We start from the raw sequence: 14,242 nt of genomic DNA on the forward strand, positions 1-14,242 counted from the left end.
ACACATAAGTAAAACCAGGGGACAGTCTAACCTGAATAAGAAATCAACCTAATGCAGTTATAATGGCCATGCATGATGTGCTGCTCTATTCCAGGAGAGGTGGATTTGTTTGTTGTCTGGGTAAGAGGGCGGGGACATTGTGCACCCGGCCTGATTAATCCTGCCCCGGGTTTAGAGGATGGCCTTTCTGCTGCTCTCCTAGCTGTGGGAAAACTGTGGGAGCAGCTGCATGGAGAATGAAGTCTATATTTAAATAAAAATGAAAAATGAGAGAAGAATAAGAGGCAGTGGGGCTGAGTCTTGGCAGTGCTGCTGCTTCAGTGGAAGAGAAAGAGTGACGGGGAAGCATGAGAAGAAAAACAGCCCTGGAAAGTTCTTCATTGTCAGGCGCAAAGCCCAAAGGTGAAGGCTTTTGACTATAAAGCACATTCAATTCAGAGGAAATTGTAATCCAAACACGGATGCTACTGACATTAAGTGCTGGCATTAGGTGATTTCAAATGCTAAAAATAAACATACCCACAATATTGTCTACATGTTGCATCTATATATAGTATGACACAATGGAGTTTTATTTCCTTCTACCACACTCTGTTGCTAAACCAGGACCAGATGTAAATGTGCATGCAAGAAATAGATTAAATCCATATAAGGATCAGATCCACATTAGAACTGTTTCTCTAAATATATTCCAGAATGGCTGTAGGTTTACCTACTGTTTAAGTTCTACCAATACATCTTATTCAGCACAATAGTCAGTTTCATGGAACAGCTATTGTGACAGTGCTGATTGCATGATTTTAATTATTATGGTCTTTTTTTTTTATGTTTCCTGTAATGAGTCACTTGTACTTATACTAATAAAGTGAAGAAAGACAGCAATAAATCTAACCCGATTATTTAAATTAACACAAATTCTCTGGTTACTCTCCCACATTTTCAAGGGGCAGTGCCTGTCAGCTCATATATCCTGGCTCTCCATGTTCCTCCCAAGAGACATCTAGTCCTGTTCAGTAGTAATAAGGGTGTCTCAGAGGTAGGGGGCAGGAGCAGCTGGGGAGACGAGGGCCTCTGGGACTGGTTAAAATCACGTGACCTAGCGTACCAGACAGCAGCAAGGCAGGGGGATTTCCAGCCAGGCTATTATTGTAACTCAAAATAGTCGTTATAGTAGAAATCAGACCCCAGACACTGCCCTCTCATGGTTCGACTTTGGGCAACGCAGAGACAACAAGAGAGGGAGAGAGAGAAAGGGAGAGAAAGGGAGAGAAGGGGAGAGAGAGAGAGAGAGAGAGAGAGAGAGAGAGAGAGAGAGAGAGAGAGAGAGAGAGAGGAATGCTTAGGGTGTGTGTTCTTTCTCATTTCAGTAGAGGGCAGCCACTAAACCTTTTTTCTATTTCTTTGCCCTAAAAATTCCAACTTTTATAGACTAATTATGTATATTTTATACAATACAGGTTGATTTTCCACAATTTTACTGACACTTTTGCTTTTTGCTGATGCATAATCCTACATTCTCTCATTCTCTCAAAAAAAGAAAGATGACTAGTTTATCCTGGTCAGGGTTGAGGTGATTCCAGAGTCTATCCTGTGATAACTGGGAGTGAGGCAGGAATACATTTTGGATGGGAAGCCAGTGCATCAGGGGCACCATACACCCACAAAAATCATACACACTTGCACCCAGGGGCAATTTAGAGTCACCAATCGACTAGCATGTTTTTGAAAGATGAGAGGAAACCAGACAAACCAACTCTACACAAACAGTACCTCAGATTGAATCGCAGACCCTGCAGCTATGTGGCACCAAAGCTAACCTTTGCATCACCATGTCACCAAAATGTAATCACACACACAAAAAAAAACACTTTTAGTTTACTTTTAATAAGTCTCTGTTTTTAACTCATGCTTTCCGAACCCTTCAGAAGTAAAACAGAGCTACGGCACTCTGCCCTAAGACGAGTATAGGCTTTTGCAATTGTCATTCTTATTTTAAAAATGCTGCTATTTTCCCACCAGGGGGAGAGCTGGGCAGATGCAAAAGAAAAGTACGATTAAGCACATTTGGAAGTCTTTTAAATTATTAAGTCAAATATTGCTGAATTTAATATTATTCAGTAATTTGTAACTAATCCCTAGTGCATAACCCTATATCCCTAACCCTGAATTCACCTGTACATCTATCTACATTTGTAGACTGTTAAAAAACTAAAGAAATAATATACATATAATTGTTTTATTTTTTATTTTTTATTGCAGCACCTAAATCCTATACAAATGATGCAAGGTAAGGTTAAAATCTGGGAAACATGCTGGGAAACTTTTAAATCAATTAACTCTATAAAAAGTAATATGGAGAAGTATGCAAAATAAAAGTAAAAGTTTTTCCATCGGAGGGGAAAATGTGAAAGTCACTACATAAAACTGAAAGTACTTCAAAATGCAAACTTGACTGCAGTGGCTTTACACACAACCCCAGGCCTTTTCACTTCTTTATACTACACATGGTATGACATATTTCTACTGAATGGTCAGATACTGCTGAGAAATGACAAAGGAATTGGTGGAAAAAGCTTTCTTTTACAAATGAAGTAGTCACACTTATTATAAGGAGAAATCATTATTCTTCCATAAAATGTTATTCACTATGTCAATGAAAATGATTGTTTATTAATAAAACAGAGAAGCTCATTTCAATTGAGTTTTATCTGTATAGCGCATTTAAAAATTTACATTGTCCTGAAGCAGCTTTACAGCAATAAATAGGTTAAAAATATAGATTTATATGTTGAACTCTCGTATGTTTATCCCTAATAAGCAAAACAGTAGAGTCAAGGAAAATCTCCCTGAGATGGAAAGAGGAAGAAACTTTTGGAGGAACCAGAATCATTAGGAAACCCATCCTTATCTGGGTGACACTCGATGTCCATTCATTATAGTTTCATCATTGTTGAGGTGTAGAATTCAGTGATGGGCAATTAAATGCAGACCTTCATACAAAATGCAGACCTGGTCATTGTAGCAGACTGTTTATATAAATGGTTTATATTAACTGTTTTTCCATGGTTTATTTTAAAATAAGATAGAGATCTTACTCAGACCTTACACAACCTTTAAAAAACTGGCTTGGGTGGTAGTTTAAGTGCCTATAATCTGTACTTTAATCTGGATATAGTGCTTTTCAAAACTATTTATTGTGCATAAGTGAAAGTAACACATTATAGTGTGAAACTACAATACACGCTATTGTATATACTGCAGGCAGTACTCCAATTAAGTCTTATGGGGGGGTCCCCAGTTGTTGTGTAATTCATATATTTTTTACTAAAGTAATCTTGGGGACCCCCCCATGACAAGTAAAAAATAGACTTGGGGGGGTCTAATGCCTTATGGGTGGTCCCGGATCCCCAGCCCCCCCTCAATTCAAGCTCTGTTTACAGGTACAGAAAACTCTACTGCACCTGGAGAACATAGGCTTTAACAATCACCCAGACCCATTCCAGACAAGAACAACAACTCCACGTTTTCCACGAACCTCCAGCGCGGCATTTTCGTTTAACGGACATTTCTTTCATCCAATCAGCTTTCGCAAAGCGTCAAGCCTGCGTTCGTTCCTCCACACCGTCCAATCAGAAGACTTCAAGACGCCATACGGTGCCGTCAGTCGGCCATCTTGGTGAGGACTTATTTATAGCTTCTTTTTCTCTTTCAATAGTCTGTGTGATAAGGACTTATACGCTTTAAAAGAGTCAGAATAAAATATTAAAACGATGTACACAAACCGGAAACGAGAAGTGTGTAGTTGGAATTTGGTTTTTTTGTTTTTTCCGTTCACAAGGATCCCAGTCGTCCATGTTGGCTGCTGCAACTATAATGCGAAACCGTGACATTTTACAATGTGGACAGTTATACGGTTGGACCAACATTAATGCAACCGAAAAGACACAAAATCAGTTCACAGGCATGTTATTTCTCGTACTCACTCTCTCATTTCATGAAAGAATCATAGGCTATATGCGTTTTGAACGTTACAGCAACTCTGTTTCTGCACCGCTCTCAGATCAGCTCCCTTAAGCCCCAGGTCAACCGTGTCCATAGTTGTACAACAGAACTGTACAACAGAGCTGTTCTGAGATCAGTGCTTTCCCCCCACGTGATCTAGCTGCTCAGCCGATAGAGCCTCGCGCAGATTTCGGTAACAGGGCGGAGCCAAAAAGACGTCAATCAAAAAAGGGGGCGGATTTAATGAAAGCCGTCGTGCTAAAGTACTGCAACATTATCCTCTGATCTTTCAATATGTGACCTTGTTTATTAGACAGATATTTTTATTACAGCATGCCCTTTTTTATGAGAAGACGGTGATGTCGGAGCATTTTAGAGTCACACTCAAGTGTTATTTCAAGAACACTGTTTTCACTGTGCGCAGTTCATTAAGTTAAAGCAAACAAATGACCACGAGCTATTAATTATAATTTGCTCTTCCCTATAATGTGGCTTTCACCTTACACGTAGACTTACATAACTGGCAAAACAGGTTATATTGATTTGCGTTAAAACCTAATTAACACGATTTGTACTGTGTTTTTTCTTTTTTTTTTTTTTTTTTGGCGGTCATCTGTAAACACGAACACGATTTGTTAGTCTATAGGTCATCACCTTTCCACCCCCTCTATCTCTCTGTCTTAAAACTCTAGATCTCTCTCTCTCTCTCTTTTTTTTTTTCTTGAGGTGGGAAAACTCATATAAGCCTGAGCTATCCATCACAAGCAGTCAGAATCGCAGCAATACAGTTACTATAGGCACTTAAGTGACCCAGAAAGGTTGGTTTGTAAGCACTGTAGAAATACTGTCCATTGTTCCAATGTAGCGAATGAGACACACAGACTACAGACATCTCGGTGTTCTGGCCAATCAGCGAGCAGCGCCTGCCTCTCGATCCCGCCCACGCTACTTTAACCGCAGATCGATGCGCCGCCCACTTTTCGACGCCACCGCCTTCAGGCCCCGCCCACTTGTCTATATTAAGCGCTCCGCTGGCGGAGGAGTTTCGCCACAGGCACCAACTAAACCGTTCATTATTTTTCCGAAGCGGCTCACGAGCAGCCCCTTTTTTCCATTATTTTATTCCGTGACCGGATCACCATTTTTTTCACGTTCGGACAGAAATGGCTGACACAAAAGTCGACACCAGCTCGGAAATATCCGCCAAGGTAGGTTCAGAAATGACTAGGAATATGACCTAAAGTCAATTATTAAGCTGCGGAATATTTTTTAATTCAGGCTCCGGTATGTATGGGGTGTAATAAAGGGTTTGATAATGTGTAATAATAGTAGTAGTAATAGCGTTTTTTTTTTAAGTATTATTTTTCATTGACGTGGACGCGCGTTTTTATTCCGTATAGACTTGTAAGGGAAATCAGTGGTGATAAAGATGCGCTCGAAAGTTGCCTATGCTTCTAGAAATACATTTCGCACCCCAGAGCTTTCGGCGTTGTCCTGATCAGGCTTTATTTAATACACACACCAAAAAAAAAAGAAAAGAAAAAAAAACGTTTCAGTTCCTCCTTTAAAAAAAAAAGTACCTTTCAACCTTGGAAATCGCATCATCAACTTCCGATCGAGTTCAAAGTGATCGAGTGTTTCCAGACACCTCCGGGTGATTGATCTCCGGGCGGCCGCGCGCGCACGCGCGCGCCCGGTTCTGCTTCCCCCCGTGCGTCTTTGCGACCGCCCGCCCGCCCGCCCGCCCGCGCTCCCGCGTGCGACAAGTTTCCTCGTGCCTCGCCGCCCGAACCCTTCACGTCTTCCTCGATGATGAATGATGCCAGAAGAGCAGAACGGCGGGCTTTTGCTCGGCTCTCTATAAAGCTCCCTCCCGTGGTCTGTTCTCCTGCGAGAATGTAGTCGTCGCGCTCCGGTTGCCAGCCCGCACCTCGCGTGAAAAATAATCTGACTGTTTTTTGCGCGTGGGGATTTTATTCGTGCATCCTGCGTGACGCATTTCATCTAAACTTCAGATTATGATGAATGCAAGTTTTGATACTGGGAATATGATGCATAGCCGACAATGGTATTTTTTTTTAGAAGCCGGACTCATAACTATAGGATAGATCTGTCTACCTGTCGGGTTCGGTTTTGATGCTGCAGATGTTGCACTTCAGGTGATTAAGATGAGCTCTATAGCGCTCTATATTGATCTATATATATATATGTATATAAAACTAAATGTATGTGTATATATAGATACCACTGTGTTTCGTCCAACACTGACGCGGTTTGTCTTGAGTTGACACGCGCGCGTTTAAAGCCGCGCAGAACGCAAGTGTGTTCTTCTCTCAGCCGTGTTCATGCTGGTCCAAAGTTCCTCCCTGGTGAGGAGAAAAATCAAGCGCAAAGTTACCGATGATCGGAGGTGAAATAACCTTTTCTGATCATTTGTCCTTTGTTAGTCAGTTTGCACTGCGCCTTTACCTTAAGCTGTCTAATCTAACCCTCTGATCAAGTGCAGATCTGATCAGATCCGTTTCCCTTTTCGCTTGTTTTTGTGTGTGTGTGTGTGTGTGTGTGTGTGTGTGTGTGTGTGGAGGGGTGTTTCTAATTGCCGGAATCTTTTTATTTTTTTTCCCCTCGTTGTGAGCCCTCGTTGGCCCGTGTAAGCACAGCTGGATTTATAGATTTATAGTGTTGGTGTGAACCTACAGCGCGTTGGTATGTAATGTAATGGGGATGTGTGTTAAGGAGGCGCATCTGGAGCACTAAACGTCTTAAGGATCACCATCTTCATTAATTAATACCAGCGATCTGTTACATCGATCTCGGATCTATTCAGGATTCAGCCTAGGAAGATTTCTCAACTGGGGACGTCATTGATAATTTTTTATTGCATTGATCGATTTTTTTATCTGATCACTATAAAGTAGGATGTTTTGTAAATCATCGGATCATAGAGAAATGAACACTACATAATACAGAAAAAATTACTATAGGCTATATACATGTCGCTATTGTTCTCTCTCTCTCTCTCTCTCTCTCTCTCTCTCTCTCTCTCTCTCGTTAATCTATTCGAGCCTCTTTCTGGTTGTCTTCCTATTGGCTCAGCTAAAATAATCTCTGCAATGCATTCTGGGAGTTGTAGTGTTTGCCCGGGCGTGTCTGCGCCCAAACCTATGATATCTCTTGTAGTCTTTGGACTACAGCTGGTTGGCGCTCAGGACAGGCACGTATCAGATTACACTACTTCAGTGAGGTAGCTGTAAGTGGGCGGAGATTTAAAGCTTGAACAGCCAATAGGCATTGAGAGTCAAACTTCAGCGGTATTATTTATTTATTTTTTATTTTTTGCAAAAAAAAAAAAAAGCCATAACATGAACAGTGCAGCCTCCAGCCTGTAAACAAGTACAAATACAAATGAAGTATACAGTTATCATGTTTTACCTTCTAGGACCTTAAAGAGAAAAAGTTAGTCGAGGAGGAGGCAGAAAATGGAAAGGACGTTCCAGCCAATGGGAGCGCAGTGAGTTCTTTTTTTTTTTTTTTTTTTTCTTTTTTTTTTTTTTCCTTTTCCATCTCTGTATTTTTCCATGGAACTTATTTTAAAAACATTTTCATACAAATTCAGATTTCAGTCTCAACCATCTACATAATGAATTACTAATGAACCTACTACACTAATTATTCAGGATAACGAGGAAAATGGTGATCAGGAAAATGAAGTAGAAGAGGAGGAGGAGGATGTTGGCGAGGAAGAGGACGAAGATGATGATGGAGAGGGTGAGAAATTAAATAGTCTCTAGTCTCTGTGGCATCAACTGTACAGTGTCTTTTTCGATGAAGTGTGAATTGTCGCTTATATATATATATAACGTACCGCTACGATGCAGGTGATGAAGATGAAGAGGAAGACGAGGCTGAGGGGGGAACAGGGAAGCGGGCAGCTGAAGATGATGATGATGAAGTAAGTGGATATTTTTTTTATAAATGCTTTCACTCAATCTCAAACACATGTCCACGGTGGTTCTAATCTTGTGTGGCCCCTTTTTTTCAGGACGATGTCGAGCCTAAGAAGCAGAAGACGGACGATTAAACAAGGACGTCACTGCTGAACATCCTCCAAACCCTCCTCTCCTTAACTCGTCCTCTGGGGGAAGACAGAAATGTGGTCATCAAGTAGAGTTCAGCATCTGTGTACACACACCTAACTGCAAATTTTGTAGAAACAACCAAGACTTCAAAGCTCTACCTTCTTACAAAATACTTTAAAAGGAGAATTTGTTTGTATTTTTATTTACATTTTATATTTTTGTACATATTGTTAGGAGGTCAGCCATTTTTGACAGTGATCTCTGGTTACCAAACGGTGCTTTGAAGTTGAAGCCTCTCTATGAAATAGATTTTACTTGTGGTCTGACCATGTCATGTTATCTCAACTGAAATTGTAAAAAAAAAAGGAAAAAAAAAATCGAAAGCCGTTTAATTCAAAGCATTCCAGTACTTTGTGTATGTACATCAGTTGTACCATACGTAGTTGGTTCGTATGAGATGGCAAGGCTGAAGAAAAGAGTTTTCTTTTCTTGCTTGTCTAATAAAATGCTATCTATTGTGGCCTGTTTGATGTATGTGTGAAATTGTTGTGCGACAATAAACCGAAATTTTATTTTGTGAGTTCCTAATTTATTTTCTCTAGTTTTTTCTTTCACTTTTTACAAGAGCTTTTAATGTTGCAGGTGTGAAGATTCAAGATCGAGCATCATTTTCAGATATGCACTTCACATATTTCAGAAATATGTCACAGGGAAATGTACTTCAATGTAAATTATTCATGCCTTAAAACCTCAAGATCCGGTATAAATTATATTGAATTAAATAAATTTGGCTGTGTGAATTCTTCTATTTATGTACACTTTATTTCTGTCCGCTTCAGCCTTGTTTCTTTCAGGCAATGTTGAGTGATCCCTCCCCTATCTATCTCTCACTAGTAATGCCCAGTTCTGCTCCTGGGGGGTGCTGTAGAGCAGAATGTGATTCCTCCCCTGTGTTTTTCCCACTTGATTACTCTCTTTAGTGTATAATCAAGCACTTCATGAGTTGGCAGGTTTTAGAGTTATTGTTATGCACTTATCTGAAAGGATCTCATAGTAGAAAAGATTTACAGACTTTATATAATGTAAAATATTTTGTACAAATGCAATATTCTGTTTCTTCTTCTTTGTAGTCTCTTTTTATATAATTAGAACTTGGGAATCAACCCAGTTACCTTTTTAATAGCCTTAACACTCCTTTTTTTTTTATCTTACATCTAGTGAAGTTAATGTGTGAGAGTAGCAATAAGGAGCAGAGAGAGAGGAAAGGCAAATAAAGAAGTCAGTTGCAAGCACTATGATAGCAAGTTTTGCACGCTTTTTAATTGTGCTTGCTCCTAGGATGCTGAAAACCGTCCAGTCTTAACCTAACAGTGCCTTTGTATCCAGGATCAGGGTATCATTACATTTCCAAAGTTTATGGCTTTTAGCCCAATGATTTACAATGATATTTTATTCTCTTTCTCTCTGGCAGTGCCAGTTTTACTATTATAGATATAAACCTGTTTATTAAATCATACATTCAATGTTTTAAACTATAGAGTGGAAGTGAAAATAATACCTACAATCCAACATCTTAACTACTGAGTTACCACTTCCCACTATGTAGTAATGTAGTGCAAACCAGACAAAAAGGAACATATATTTAGTAGTTTGGATTGATTCTTTAATACATTTGTAGAGGGACACCACTGAGGTATAAATTAACTCTCAATGTTACTGGTTCTTCTAGATGTTATCAATCACTTTTATTAGTGAATAAGTGATTTTAATAGCTTTCATTTAATGTATTTAATACTGAAACGTGTCCTGTTTTTGTCACTGTGACTCATGCACAATCATAACTGAATTCATAAGTCATAACTTCATATCTGAATTCATGATTATGCTATTTTATGCTACCTGCTGCTTGAAAACGTAGAAATAAATAGACAATATACAGAATTGCTGTAAACATTCAAATTAAAAAACAATCACTTGGATTGTTTTTATAAACTGAATCTTTAGGTAGGATGGTGGGGGTCAACATTTTGAATAGGTGCAATGGCTACACAAGCCTCGATAAATGAAATCAAACTATAGTGCACTCTGGTACAAGCATGTAAATGTAAACGGGAACTCCTGCTATAATCAGCTGAGCATGGGCAATCGCAGCAGGAATAAATACACAAATTGGACTTTCCTTAACAGAAATGAAAGTTTCTTTCATCAGGGAATCAAAAACAATTTATATGTGTTTGTGCTTGTACACAAGAGCCTTGCTGAAGGGCTTTTTCCACAAAGCTTAGAGGGTAATTCTTTATAATACTTCTGAAATGTGTTTGCATATGTACACAGATTTATTTTGCATGCAGGTCAACATCAAGGCAGCTCTGTGGGGCAGAGATGCCAACAGTATGCAGACTGCCTGAATAAATCCTGCCATTTGCTCACAGTGGGTTTGATGTGACCTCCTAATGGGCAGATTTCAGCAGGAAACCACAGTAAACCGATTTCAGTGCTAGAAAATTAAATTACATTATTAAAAAATGTAAAGAATGAAAGTAGTACTGCATTAACATGTGTGGAGCAAAGAGTTTCAGTTGACTGATTACTTTTTGACAATTATAAATAACCAACTTTGATGTGCTCTTGGACTGAAGGGAAAGGAAGCAAAGAAATATTGCAGTGGCTGATATATAGTTAAATCATGCGTTTTATAATATGGCAGATTATTTTATGCAAATGACATACATGCTTCTGAGTAGCAAATATTAGATTTCGAATACATTATTATACAGTAGAAATATTCGGTATTCATAGAATTTAATGGATTCACATGATCAGTTCAAGTTCAAGCTGGATAACAGGGGAAAATGAATTATGCATGTAGAGGGTAAAGTACTAGACAGAAAAAAGATAATTGTGAAGAAAAAATGCTAAAGAAAAGTCTGAAATTCATTATTTTCCCTTTAAACACAATTTGGTCTCATTTTAAACTCGTGTTACATTGCCCAGAGCATATTGTATCTCACAAAACAAAACAGCAATAGATATATGATCCAAAATCTTTTCATTTATTAATGAGTTAAATTGCTGCACACATTTACTTACAGTTCATAATATCCAAATGCAGACCAAAAGAGCAAATGGATGTTAGAATTCAGTTACAGGAATCATATTTACATGTCACTCACATTTCCTGCTGCTTAACGATCCAGTAGTTTCCAAAGTCAATGAGAATAGATGCAGGAACAGTGAAGGAAATGTCTAGTATGTACTGGATCAGTGGATTGCCTCCTATATTTGCTTTGCCTACTATGCTGCTCATACAGAATACCATTCTAATCCAAAAGCCTGGCATGTACATCCTGTATTTGTTTAATTAGAACAATAGTCTAAAATGCTGCAGGAGAATTATTCCTTGCAGTTTTGCACTGAGAATAAATCTCAGTCTCACACTGTGCTCTGCTCTGCATGCAGTATTTATTAGCCAGTCTACCCAGCCCTCACCTCTGGAGGGCATTGATGCCACTCTGGCACCTCCTCCTGCACCACTTTTGCCACCTGGTGGTGGGTACTTACATCAGATTGATGGCACACAGCTATTCAGTATACAGGCCATATCTTAAAGATTTAGTGCAAGTTTTGTGTGCAATAGAATCATGTAACAAGCTCATGTGTATTACTAATAATAATGGACAAACTCACGAGGGTTAAATGAAAGCACAAGACTTAAAAAAAAAACATACTTTACAGGTAAATGCAAATGTGTACAGTATATAATTGTGTGTTAATCTTTTCAAAACACGTAATTTTCATGGCTCAGGACAGTGTATGCATGTGCAAGTGGTTGGCAGTAATGTTTTGTGCTTTTTCCTCATTTGCATTCTGCAGTGCACAGCACAACAGGACTTTGATGAATTTGTGTCCTTTCATGTACATTGTAAATGATAACAGGTAACACAAAACACAGCTCAGAGCATCCAGGTAAATACAGAGGGGGATGCCTGATAGAGACCCCCCTTAAACACGATCTTTATGAATAGATACTGTATGTATGTATTTATGTATGTATACTGAATAGTATTTGTAGGAAATAAAATCGCTTAGTATTCCTCTTTGACTAGAAATCCAGATTATAGAGATCTGCAAATAGTAAAGTTGGAGGCATGTTTTCTCCTTCGAATGCAATTAAAATTCTGAATAAACAAAGCGCATGTAGATGTAGCACATAGAAAACTCTAAACATATGATTCATGCTCTTTGTGTAACAGCAACCGAGTAGTGAAGTTGCACAGAGCTCACTATTCATGTGAAAGGAATCCTCTTCACGCAAAAATGCCGATGCCATGCACTACAGAGCTTATAGGCCACACCAGTTTTAACTGTAGGATGAGACTTTTTTTGTGTTGTCCTTATACTGTCTCAGTAGCTGTATGAAAAGAAAGAGCATTAAAGGACATGAGTTCAGCTATAATTATCCACAAACCAGTTTTACACGGTATTGACACGTAGAGTTTGATGAGTGTTAATGGTTAGTACCTGTCAGTCTGGTTTAGCTCTATGCCAAGCCATGTTTTTGCGACTGTGTCAATTAAAAGCAAATGCATGTGTGAGAGGTTTATCTTAAAAGAAAGGACAGAAAAGAATGGAAAAAAGAAAGATTCATAGTGTTTCATTAACATTTAGTCAATTTCTGTACATTTTTCCCTGCATATATATATATACACCGCAGATTAATTCCTCCATTCTTTTTTTTGTGTATTTGAATATTTTATCTTATTCAGTTGCAAAACATATTTCTCGTACACATTTTTTTGACACATTCAAAAGTAGAACTAAAAAAATCTCTCATTGAGCTCTCATCAAACAAAGTCATTGTGGGCTTTGGGCTAAATAAGTAAGCGGATATCTTCACATATAAGTTCTCTCCAGACGTCTGGCTGTCTGTGAATTTTTCTTCTCATCAGACACATTTAAAGGTGTAATGTGACATGTTTGTGTTGAAATGCAAAGCCTTTTGTGCACATGACCACAGACTCTAACAACCTGACATAGCTAATGTAGGATAAAAGCATTCTTGAGTATATTTGTATATAAGCATATTGCATATGGAAGACAATAACGTAATGCCTGTAATTGAATTTGTAAAATTTGTAATGTATAATATTGTGAAACTATTTTATTTTTTACTACATGCTCTGTCATCAGTAAGTGCTCATACCGAACATCAGTTCCTTTTAAAGATTCTTCCTCGTGTGCTAAGAGGGAGGTTTTTTTTTGCTATTCTCACCTCTGGCTTGCTCATTAAATCCTAGATTAGTGTTAAGCTGGTTTGTAACTATTTGTACATTTGTAACAGTGTCTTAACATGCTGTCATCTGATTCTTCTTCTTTCAGCTGCTCCCATTAGGGGTCGCCACAGCGGATCATCCGTCTCCATACTACTCTGTCTGCTACATCTGCCTCTTTCACCTGCATGTCTTCCTTCACCACATCTATAAACCTCCTCCTTGGCCTTCCTCTTTTCCTCCTACCTGGTGGCTTCATCCTCAGCATTCTCCTACTGATATACCCCATGTCCCTCCTCTGCACATGTCCAAACCATCTCAATCGAGCCTCTCTCACCTTGTCTCCAAAACGTCTTACATGCACTGTCCCTCTAATAAACAGATTTCTAATCCTGTCCATCCTCGTCACTCCCAATGAAAACCTCAACATCTTCAGCTCTGCTACCTCCAGCTCTGCCTCCTGCCTTTTACTCAATGCCACTGTCTCTAATCCATACAACATCGCAGGTCTCACCACAGTCCTATAAACTTTCCCTTTCACTCTTTCAGATACTCTTCTATCACAAATCACTCCTGTCACTCTTCTCCACCCACTCCACCCTGCCTGCACTCTTTTCTTCACTTCTCTAACACACTCCCCATTACTCTGCGCTGTTGACCCCAGGTACCTGAACTCCTCCACCTTCTCCACCTCTTTTCCATGTAACCGCACCACTCCACTGCCCTCCCTCCTCTCATTCACACACATGTACCCTTTCTTACCCCTACTGACCTTCATTCCCCTTCTCTCCAGCGTGTACCTCCACCTCTCCAGGCTCTTCCCAACCTGCTCCCTACTCTCACCATGCTGTACAACTGTAAATTTTGCGCTATATTTGGCCACATTTAACA

The 14,242-nt window shown here is 39.2% G+C and overlaps 1 protein-coding gene and 1 long non-coding RNA gene across 2 annotated transcripts; one reads left to right on the forward strand and one right to left on the reverse strand.

The window, feature by feature from the left end:
* Positions 1 to 2,650: 2,650 nt before the first annotated feature.
* Positions 2,651 to 4,894, reverse strand: LOC124386864. The gene is made up of 2 exons (XR_006926039.1): positions 3,984 to 4,894; positions 2,651 to 3,868 (listed from the first exon to the last, which is right to left on the reverse strand). It is a non-coding gene; the product is annotated as an uncharacterized LOC124386864 (long non-coding RNA).
* Positions 4,895 to 5,037: 143 nt separating this feature from the next.
* On the forward strand, positions 5,038 to 8,669 carry ptmaa (prothymosin alpha a). The gene is made up of 5 exons (XM_046850859.1): positions 5,038 to 5,210; positions 7,442 to 7,513; positions 7,680 to 7,770; positions 7,881 to 7,954; positions 8,045 to 8,669. The coding sequence occupies exons 1-5, from the start codon at positions 5,166 to 5,168 to the stop codon at positions 8,081 to 8,083; spliced, it is 321 nt and encodes a 106-aa protein (XP_046706815.1). The 5' UTR covers positions 5,038 to 5,165; the 3' UTR covers positions 8,084 to 8,669.
* The last annotated feature ends 5,573 nt before the right edge of the window (positions 8,670 to 14,242 follow it).

Source organism: Silurus meridionalis, chromosome 1 (genome assembly GCF_014805685.1).
Source record: "Silurus meridionalis isolate SWU-2019-XX chromosome 1, ASM1480568v1, whole genome shotgun sequence".
NCBI classification, from domain to species: domain Eukaryota; kingdom Metazoa; phylum Chordata; class Actinopteri; order Siluriformes; family Siluridae; genus Silurus; species Silurus meridionalis.